Source organism: Marmota marmota, unplaced genomic scaffold (genome assembly GCF_001458135.2).
Source record: "Marmota marmota marmota unplaced genomic scaffold, marMar, whole genome shotgun sequence".
In the NCBI taxonomy this organism is placed as follows: Eukaryota; Metazoa; Chordata; class Mammalia; order Rodentia; family Sciuridae; genus Marmota; species Marmota marmota.
The window spans coordinates 21,825,844-21,836,942 of record NW_025999853.1 but is presented as its reverse complement, the minus strand read 5'-3'; the positions used below and the strand labels follow the sequence as shown (position 1 = coordinate 21,836,942).

The window sequence follows — 11,099 nt, the reverse complement described above, 5'->3', positions numbered from 1 at the left end:
TTCTTAAAATATATCAATAAATCTACATGTTATACATGGTTCTATTAATAGTGATTTAATTATTGAAATCTACATTATACTTGTTACTTTTGTTAGAAAGTAAAGGAACTCCATAAATGTATTTTCTAAGGTAAAACACAGTAAAAGTAAAGAAATCACAATACAGGAAATGGAAAAGTAAAGAAATTTTGGACAGATGTCTGATTCTGATGAGGCATATAGCAGAACACTGGCAGGAAGACTGCATGTGTTCACCAGATTAAGGGAATGAGTATGCATAGGCACATATTAGCAAGAAAAAGAAGATGCCTATAAACCACAGTAACATATTCCCACTTATTCAGACTACCCAGGCATATATTCTAATTCAGTGTGAGTAAGTTAACATAAAGTAAACCCTACCAATTACAAGACTATCAAGTTTTTGAATCTTATGAATAAAGGCACTAGAGAGGATATCTTTTAAGTTCACTTCAGACATGGGAATATTTAATTCTTTGTCTCTAAGCTGTTCTGTTTCCCTATCTTTGTCTCTTGTGTCTGTGGTAGCTATCTGAATCTATGAATGCTAAATCACCTATAAGTACCACTGATTGATAAATAAAAAATATTAAATCTCACAGAAGAGAAGAATTCTATGTGATGAAGATTTTACATGAGAATAGTTTCTAAACATATTTCTCACTAAAATATGAATGCAATTACTATAAGTGAATGTGAATCACTTTTTCTTTCTATCCTCAGAAAATAAAACAAGATATTAGATCATATTCTCCTAATCTTTGGAAAATAAATTCTAATAAAACTTTCTATTTATGATAATATAAATGGATTTCTTGTATGATGAACTTCATAGGACTTCCCACGTGTTTTATTGAAGAATGATCCCACTAAAAGTCATAAATTGCTTAATATCAAATCCTTAGTGGATGGAAATTAGATAATACATACTAGGCATCTCAAATTTTCTCATTAATTATGAAGTTAAAGAAAAAAATTTATGAACCTGGATAAAGAAATAAAATAAGAATTAAATCACTTTCATCTATTTTCTCCTAGATGTGTAATATTAGTTGATGGTTAGGCATGACTGGAACATCAGAGGTAGAAAGGATAAAGAAAAAAGGCGACATGTTATTTGAACTGGAAACAAGCTTGTCTTAATTCTGTACTTCAATATAAATGGACCCAAAGTAGTATATATACAAAAGTTCAGAAACTAGAATTAGATTGAATTTAAAGCCTGATTCTGTTTCTACAGGGTCACTAGAGATACTTATTCTTTAAGCCTCCTATGTAAAATATGAACAATATTTTGCAAAATATGTTGAGAAATATACTTAGGTACAGAGCCTAAAACAACACAGACAACACATGAAAGCTCCCTTTTCTCATTATTAAAAAGTATATTACCATCCATGGCAAAAAGATCACTAAGTGAACCTGCTATATATCACTGCAACAAAATATTCCTGATATTCACTGTAGTGAGCTTTTACTTGCAAACAGCTGTCTGAATTAGAAATATCTAAGGCAATACTAACACATATAGAGTGCCTTCCTTCTACTACTATTCAGTAAGTTCTAAACTGAATTAGGAAATGCAAAACCACTAATTTTGTTAATAATCAGTTAAAATTAGGGCTTAAGGCAAAGTTTATTAATAGTTCCTGGGGTTTTTTTGTTTGTTTTTTTACAAATGCTACAGATTTTATCCCATTGGAACTATATGTTTTTTAGAATTGGCCTAAGAAAATTCAGCTAACAAAGAAATAAAGGAATGTGAAAATTTTACCAGGGACATTCATTTCTTGGCTGAATTGATGAGACCAGTTTCATGATTTGTATGTGCACCATCCACAGCACAATGATTCACTGTATCAGCAACTATGGAATGATTATGGTCCTAGATAGTAGATTCTCTGGGATCTGCATAGTTGTGAACCACATCTTTAGCTGTGTGGTCCTTTTTTTTCCCCCCTCATTTTTACCTATCTCATTCTCTTTCTCCTTTTTATGTTCCTGCCTACCATTTTCAAAATATTTTTGATCAACTTTCTCAACTTTAGGATCTGATGCAGACTCAAAATTTGAGTCAAAATCTCTCAGGTTATCATTAGTTGACCTAAATGGACCTGATCTGTTTGATACTGCTTCTGATTTAACTTAATAGGAGCTACAACATTTTTACTTTGTGTTTCTTTAATTAACACCATAGGGTATTAACGATGATGTAACTGTTTCTGGAATTTATTCTCTATTTTTAAATCTTAGGGTTTTTTTTCCTTGTTCCTGAACAAAGTGTTCTTTTGTGAAAAGTATTACGTCTGTATTTATTAACACTACTAAGGGTAGAATACATAGTTGTGTCACATACCAGATTCTGTTGAAGTAGAAGAAACATGAAAAGGAAAAAACATAAAATATATGTATTACTTAAAATGAGATCAAACAAACAATTCTACATTATTCATTAATGAATCTTCTATAAACTAGAAACATAAACATGAGAATAGAAACATTACTACAACATTTTCACATTTAGTTATAGGCTCCTATCATAAAAAACTTCATGATAGCTTCATTTAGAATTTTTAGAAATCAATTGTAATGAAGCTTTATGCAAATATTAAAGTCTTAAGTTATTATGTTAGGATTAAAGAAGCTACTATACATCATTATCTAGTAAAAATAAAAGTTGAATTTACTATATTTGATATTAATGAGAAGAATCTAATGTTTCTGGAATGAACTGATTATGCTTTTATGCATTTAAAACTAGAAAGAAAAGATGTATACTCACTGAAGGCTTAGAATATTCCTGCTTTGAAAGTTGTTGTTCTAAAGCATGAAGTTTTTCTTGAAGGTATTTATTTTGTAAACGTAAGTCTTCTACAACAGAATCTCGAGGAAGAGCTTGATGGGTCCTACAAACAACAACCATAGACTCTGTATTGCGAAAACCTAAATTTTACAATATTAAAATATAGCATAAAAGAAAGAAACTGCAATATATTTATTAATAAAGTATACGTTTTACTTTTTTCAAAACTCCAAAATTTTAATATAAACGTTGCCATCACAATTTATATTTTAAAATAATCCTCTACAGAGGATTTAATGAAGGACTCCTTTAAACTGTCAGGTAAGAAATGCAGTTTGACCAATAAAAAACAATTACAGAAATACATTCCAGCTGGGAGTGGCGGTGCTTGCCTGTAATCCCAGAGGTCTGGGAGGCTGAGACAGGAGAATCGAGAGTTCAAAGGCAGCCTCAGCAACTGCGAGGCACCAGGCAATTCAATGAGACTCAGTCTCTAAATAAAATACAAAATAGAGCTGGGATGTGGCTCAGTGGTTGAGTACCCCTGAGTTCAATCCCCGGCACCAAAGGAAAAAAAAAAAAGAAATATATTCCATATTTTTAAATAGCATGTATATCAATTTATATGTCATTATATAAGACAGTTAAAATATCCACTATTCTAAAAGCATTATGTAATAAATGCATAATATCCATAGTCAGTCTCAAAAAGCTCAAAGATATAAAAAATTTCTTAATGGTTCCAGATAATAATCTGTCACTTTGAATTTAAACATGTCTGCCTGGTCTACATCACCCTCCATAATCTGGCACAACCAACCTTATTGTCCAGGAGACTACCTTTATTCAGGCAAATAAATCTACTTTGACCCAAACATGAAATATTCACTCTTGCCTCTATATCTCTGCTAGAGTGATTCATATCTGAAATTGATCCTTAAAATTCAGAAGTTCTTTGAATTTGAAAAGACAAGATAGTTTCTTGTATGAAATCTTCTCCAACTACTACAGCCTTTACAGATTAACACATAGAATAATAATAATAATAATAATAGGCCCTTAAAAGCGTTAGAAGGTTTCAAAAGTAAAATGATTTGATCCTTGCAAAAACTACAAAGGCTACTGAAAGAGGTTTGTTTGTTTGCTTGTTTATAACATAGGTTTAGATTCAGAAAAATGGAAGAGAAAGATCCATTGCTGGGGACTACATAGTAACTTTAAACAGTTATCAAGAGAAAGAATTTCTTGATCTTTTTTTCCTATCAAGGAAAATTATGAAGAATTTAAAAAATAGTAACTTAAATGGAAAGAGGATGGAATGTAAGTTAGGAGTCCACCAGAATATTATGTAAAGGTGCTCCACTTCATAGGTCCATATCACATTCATACTGACACAATATTAGACATTAATAAAGAAGCACTACTCTCAAAACTACAGGAAATGAAAACAAAATTAAACTGGATTATATCAAACTAAAAAGCTTCTGCACAGCAAAGGAAATAATCAACAAAATCAAGAGACAAATACAGAATGGAAGTAAATATTTACAAACTATACACCTGACAAGAAATTAATTTCCAAAATAGATAAAGAACTCTAAAAGCTTAACAGCAAAAACAATCTAATTTAAAAATTTCAAAAGAAGACATGCAAATGGCCAAGAGGCACATGAATAAAACATTCGATGTCATTAGTCCTTAGGGAAATGAAAATCAAAATCACAATGAGAAAATCAAAACCACTTCACAACAGAAAGTCTATTATCAAAAAGACTAAAGATAATAAGAGCTGGTAAGGATATGAAGAAAGATCCTTATATACTGTTGGTGGGACTATAAATCAGTAGTATGGAGGTTCCTCAAAAAATTAAAAATAGAATTACCATATGATCCAGCAATACCACTATGATGCCTAATGTATACACACAAAGGAAAGGAAATTGTTATGTAGAAAAGACATCTGAACTACAATGTTTATTACAGTACTAGTCATAGTAGTCAAGAAACAGAAACAATGTAAGTGTCCATCAACTAAAGAATTGATATGTAGTACACAAACACAAACCACGGAATACTATTCAGTCAAAAAAAAAAAAAAAGTCAAATCCTGTCATTTGTGACAATATGTATGGAACTGGAGGACACTGTATTAAGTGAAAAAAGCCAGAAACAGAAATACCACATGATCTTACTCATACATGGAATACAAAAAATTTATCTCACAGAACTTGAGGGTAGAATAGAGATTAGGGAGAGCGTGCAGAAAGGAGGGATGGGAAAAGGTTGGTTAAGGGATATTAAATTATAGTTAAGATAGGAGAAATAAATTCTTGTGTTCACTAGGGTGACTACAGATAACAATAACGTACTATATTTCTCATAAAAATAATAGATTTTCAATGTTTTTGTCTCAATGAAATGATAAATGTTTGAGGAGATAGATATGTTTTCCCTGACTGTACATTATATAGTTCATACATGTATTAAAACATCACATTAATATATTCAATTTTTATGACAATTAAAAATGATTATAAATTTTTAAAAAGAAGCAGTAAAGGTAATTATTAAAGATTAATAGACAAAGCCATGGTAAATTTATTAAGGATAAATATCACATCTAAATATTATATGTAGATTCCAGACTTTGAAAATGATTATTAACATGATTACAGATTATGATATTGTAAGCACTTAGCAGATGAAATAACAAATTCTTTATAACAAACCAAAGTTCATCTTGGAAGAAATATGTGAAACAAAAATTATAATGACAGGACAACATTTTATTTTGCTTTTTATTACTACAGTATATGGAAGACAGTCTGGAAAGAGGAAAACAAGTCTCAAAGACTCTCTTATGAAACGGCATGATGGCCGCAGGTGGAGGGTAAGTGGTGGTTCCAGGTACAATGGAATAAACACACTCAATCCTGTCTCTCTCCCATGAGCAACTACTTGAGGATACTGAAAACTAAACCATATAAGGCAGTCAAGGATAGAATACCAGAATTTAAGTACCAGGTGACAGGCAATGAATTTAACTTTTTCTTTTCTCCTATTGTAATTGGCCTGAACACATTATTTGAAACATGTTATGTGAAACTGGAGGTAGTCAGCACTGAAGGGAAAAGTTCTAGAGAAGCTTTCTAGTTCTAACTCAAATAAGAAGAAAGGAAACACAAAGAATAAAAAAATCTTATTATTTTTGTCCTTTCTAGGTGGTCTCATGCTCCAGCCCTCAGGCAACTCCATGGTTTTCGCAAAGGCTTCAATGGGAACCCTCAACAGCTGAAATTTTTGAGTAGGATCTTTTTCTCTAATTGGTAGAGCTGTAATATCAAAGTGAAAGGGCAAAAAATAGTTTTTGTCTTCCTGCTTTCTGCCCTCCTATTGCTGACTCAGCTACAGACATGTACAACTAATGAAGTACATAGCATGGTGGGTTTAACTGAAGTCCCAGATTTGTATGAAGTACCAAAATGGGGAACCCTAAGGAAATAGGAAGTATCATAAAGAGAGGGAGACATTTCTTGAGCTACAAAGTTGTTTACGGACTTCTGGGCTCACCATTCAGCTGCACACTATATAGATCTGATCCTAATCAAATCACAATACTAAGGGTTCTGAGAACTGAATAAAACACTGCCCATGTACCAGACTGTTGACTGGTAAGTGCACAGACAGAACAGATCTGAACGGCACTAAAAAAGCTTTGAAAACAGAACTGACAAAGGAACCATAACCCACAGAAAGGAGGGTGCAACTTGAGGCCTTAACCTAACCAATTAGACAGATTACAAGCTAAAACAAATCATCTACATTTTCCATAGAATTTAAACAAGACCTAGAGGTTCACAATATAATACTTAAAGGTCAGTAATACAATAGTACAATCTAGAATTACATTAGGAATATCTCAACTTCACTTGGGAAAAGAAAACCAACACAACCCCAAATTGAAACAACACACATTATTTCCAAATATATGGGTCAAGCAGCTTTTCATTACAATAGGTACTACATTTCCATGTAATAACTTACCTCATATATAATATGTCATTTTCTAAGTCAAGATTTCGCTTTTTTAATTCTTCCAACTCTTTTTCTGATTCCAAAGCTCGCACTCCCATAACTTGATCAACAGTCATGCCAGTTGTTTTTAGTTTCTTCTGCAAAGTAAGTTTCTCTTTGTCAGCTCTGTGAAATTTAATATAGAATCATGAAAATAAACCACTTAGTATTTTGCTTATTCAATTTATTAAACTACAGCTTATCAGACCAACATATGGCAATTATACCATTCTGTATTTAATCTGAATCAACTTACTTCTAAACCATAGGAAATTTCATTTAAAACTGATAAAATAAATAAAAACTGAATCATACATAATAAATAATTAAAATAGAAAAAGGCTAATATTACCAACTATGACAAAACAATATAATTTCTGGGTCAATAGATTGGATGCATAATTAGTGTTACAATGAAATTTAAGCTCACTTGGCAAAAAGATCCTTCAAAGTATTCAGCTGTTTGGTGATGGTATAGACTTCTCTCTCCTTCTCTTTTAACTTGTTTCGAATTCCTTCTATTTTGGTTTGCCATTTTTTGCCTTCTTCCCACCGAATTAATTCTTCTCTAGCACTCTGTAAACAATACATATGTGTTAGAAAATCATAAAAATTATTTTATTTTTTAAACTCACAAATTATAATCTACCAAGAACAACAGTGAACTAATACTTCTAAGCAAATGATAATTGGTTCATTTGCTATATAATTCCTAAAATCTTTAGACATGCCAAGCTTCACTCTAAGTAGGCTTTATTCTATTACCTGTCAGACAAAATTCTGGGGCACAAATGACTAATGCCAACACCCTTGAGGAGACTTTAAATGCAAATTCTAATATAGGTCATCATGGCTAAAGTAAACTTCTAACAAAGATTTTTTTTTGTTTGTTTATTTTTATTTTTAATTAATTAATTAATTAAAATTAGGTATATATGACAGCAGAGTGCATTTTGATTCACTGGGTACCACTGCAGCACAACTTTTTATTTCTCTGGTTATAATAAAGAATTTTTATGTATAAATGGCCAAAGCTGATCTTGTTATAACATTGCAATCTCCTAGAATCACAGTGTATTCAAGTCTTCAATGCCTATTACTTCACTCCTATGCAATATTTAGTATTAATCACATGCCAGATACTATCTAGGGACTAGGAATAGAAGTAATGAATAAACCAGATGAAATTTTCATAAATCTTACAAACCATTTTATGTTGGAGGAGGTGAAGGGAGCAAATTGTATATAGTAAAACAAGAAACAAATCAAAACATATTGGATAGTAAATCAGCTGATGATAAGTGCTTACAAGAAAAGGAAGGGAACTAGTGCATTTCAGGAGCAGGCAACATAGCGGGTTAAAGGTGGTGTCATGGCCTGTCATTTAAAAAGGAGCCAAAGAAAGTCCAAGCAATATAGGACAGTCCCATGTACTCAACAAATGTCCTATTGAGCATTGATATAGTTAGAAATTTTGGTCACAATTGTCTGAGCTAAACATTTATCTCCATTTCATATACTAACACTAAGAAACTTTTGAATATTTTACCATATACTTAATTTTCTAGGAATACAATGGCCATTATACAAAGTAAGGCTATAGACATTGCTTTGGTGAGAATTACAGTTTATCAATTTGGAAATCAAATTATAACTGGAAATGCAATCATGACAGATGAACTACCAATAGAACATATTTGTATTACTCTATATTTGTAGCTTACAACTCACATTAATGATATGTAAAGGTAAAAGCACACAACTACCTCTGTTTTTTAACATAAGCATGTCAGACTACTTACATGTTGAAATATGAATAATATAGTCATATACTTATTATTTTATGTTACTTTTCTTTCATGTTTTTCCTATAAAAATTTATTTGAGATATTATTAATAATATTCTTGAAATTATTTAAGTAATTAGTTTATATTAATCATGAATTCCATTTGTAATAGTGAAGGGGATATTATAAAACATTATTATTATTTAGTATAAAAGGTCATTTTGGGCCTAAAAGTGTTGAGATTCATAACTTAAATTTAAATTTAAATTCCTAACTAGGATTATTTGTCTTATCAAAGTAATCTTCTCTAGTTCTCTAACATTCTTCTTCTAATACGGTTTAATTTTTTTACCTTATTTATTTAGCTTGACTAATAAGTATCCTTTAAAAAAATGTAAAGATTTCAATAAGTGGTTCATAGTTAATTTCTTTTTTCTGAAATATATATAAGAAATTATCTATATTCCTAGAAATGTAAATAATATTTGGGGGCATAATGTATGTAAATAAATGATTCTGAAGCAAGAAATGGAGTGCTTTGCCCTGATTAGGCAATTAAATTGTGTCTTGTATTACCCTCAAATTTAAGGAGGGAAGCAAGGCTGAGGGAATTTAATAATGAACAGGAAATAACAAAGGCAAATGTCAACGCGGGTCTGTTCTAGACTGAGGAAGAAAAGCAGATAAGACAGGATAGGGAGAGAATGTTTTTATTTCAAAATATTTCTCTACTAAAAGTCTCAGGAAAATATGGTATATTTAAAATTCTCATTCATTTAACAAATAGTGATCATCTATTAAGTAGATGCTAGAAACATAACAATGAACAAAACAAGCAAAGATACTGCTATCAAAGCTTGTAATCAAACAGGGAAAACAAAAGATAAACACTTATATAAGTAAATGTCTAGTATGTTCAGATAACAATAAATGTACACTGAAAGGAGTGCAAAGCATAGGAAATTTTGTTACCTTATACATGTTTGCTATATTGTTTACAGACAAAAACATGCTGAAATTTCAAAACACTCAATATGAAAGCATTTTTTTAATATAAATTAGAAATGTCCAAGTACTATGGAACCTGAAAAAATTTTCTTAATAGGTTTATGGATGTACATGTTAAAATCAAGATTGTCCTCTGTGTTTTCTAGTTAATAATAATATCTTATACTTGTATAGACTAGACTTGATATCTTACAAAACTTTTACATATTATTTCATTTAATTGTCAAAATTATCTTCCATGGCAATAAAGACAGTATTATTTCAAGTTAATAAACTGAATAAACTGAAACAGAGAGGTTAGGAATTTAGGCAAATGCACAAGGTTACTGGGGCTTATTGATAGGAATCAGCTTAGGAACTGGTATCCAATGCTGGACTTACTCCCAGGTAGGGAGGCAGTTAAGAGTGCAATCCAGAGGAGTTAAGACATTTTGATCTTGCAGATTTCACCAACAAAGCTTCTGACAGAAAGCATGCTGTGGCTTCACATATACAAATGCAATCATTTTCATCAAAATTACATTGACACCAATGAGTTTTCATAGGAAAATACTGGAATAGTCTACTAAGTTATTTTAATTTCATTACCTACTTTCTCTTTGGTGCCATTATAGACATCTAATTTTCTTTTTACTAAAATTATCTTATAGTTATTAAATATGTTTTGGGTAAATTTTATAATACAAATTTTATAATACAAATTTTACCTCCTCCACAGTTTCAGGGCAAACATTACTACTAACAGCAACCAATATTTCCCCAGAAAACTTCTGTTCCTTTGTTTTTTCTGGAGCTGGGAACTGAACCCAAGGCCTGCTAGACAAGCACTCTACCACTGAGCAACATTCCCAGGCATGGTATTTTCAATATACTAACAGTATATTCAATGTATTCCCATTTCTTCTTCATACCAAATATAGTTACATGCATTTTAGCCAATTTTACTTTTGGTTTGGGTTATTTATATTAATAATTTTTATTAGAAAATGATTTGCTAGTTGACCTTAAGAAAATATTAAGCAATTTATCTCACATGACAGAATCAATCTATGAGCAAATGGGTTATTAATTACAGAAAATATTGAATATGTTCCAAATCATTTTTTTACCCTGAAATGACAGTCTAGCCTACTGAAGGACAAAAAAAATAAATAAAAATAAAAAAAGGACACACATGGATCAAAGCAGAGATCTTAAAATCTTAAAATGTCCAATGTCCAGTTTTCCCCAAAGGTCAAAAGTTCTTACCTACATAAATGGTTACTTGGAGAGAAATGATAAATACAATTGAATACTTAAGGTGTAAAAGTATTTGAAGTCAGGAAGTTGACATAGAGTTGAAGTAGCAATTCCCAAGTAAGAGTAACATTAGAGGTGCCTCCTTAAACATACTGAAAATTCCTTAA

At 31.0% G+C, this 11,099-nt stretch overlaps 1 protein-coding gene across 5 annotated transcripts in view; it reads right to left on the bottom strand.

The window, feature by feature from the left end:
• LOC107140026 (centrosomal protein of 290 kDa) overlaps positions 1-11,099 on the bottom strand; it is an 89,203-nt gene that overhangs the window by 14,571 nt on the left and 63,533 nt on the right. For 4 of the 5 annotated variants that reach the window (XM_048804262.1, XM_048804286.1, XM_048804257.1 and 1 more), the window contains 4 exons: positions 7,329-7,474; positions 6,869-7,024; positions 2,804-2,927; positions 2,378-2,383 (listed from right to left, as the gene is read on the bottom strand). In XM_048804262.1, the coding sequence (XP_048660219.1) occupies positions 2,378-2,383; positions 2,804-2,927; positions 6,869-7,024; positions 7,329-7,474 (432 nt within the window). The remainder of the gene's footprint in view (positions 1-2,377; positions 2,384-2,803; positions 2,928-6,868; positions 7,025-7,328; positions 7,475-11,099) is intronic. The other variant, XM_015482957.2, reaches the window with a different exon arrangement.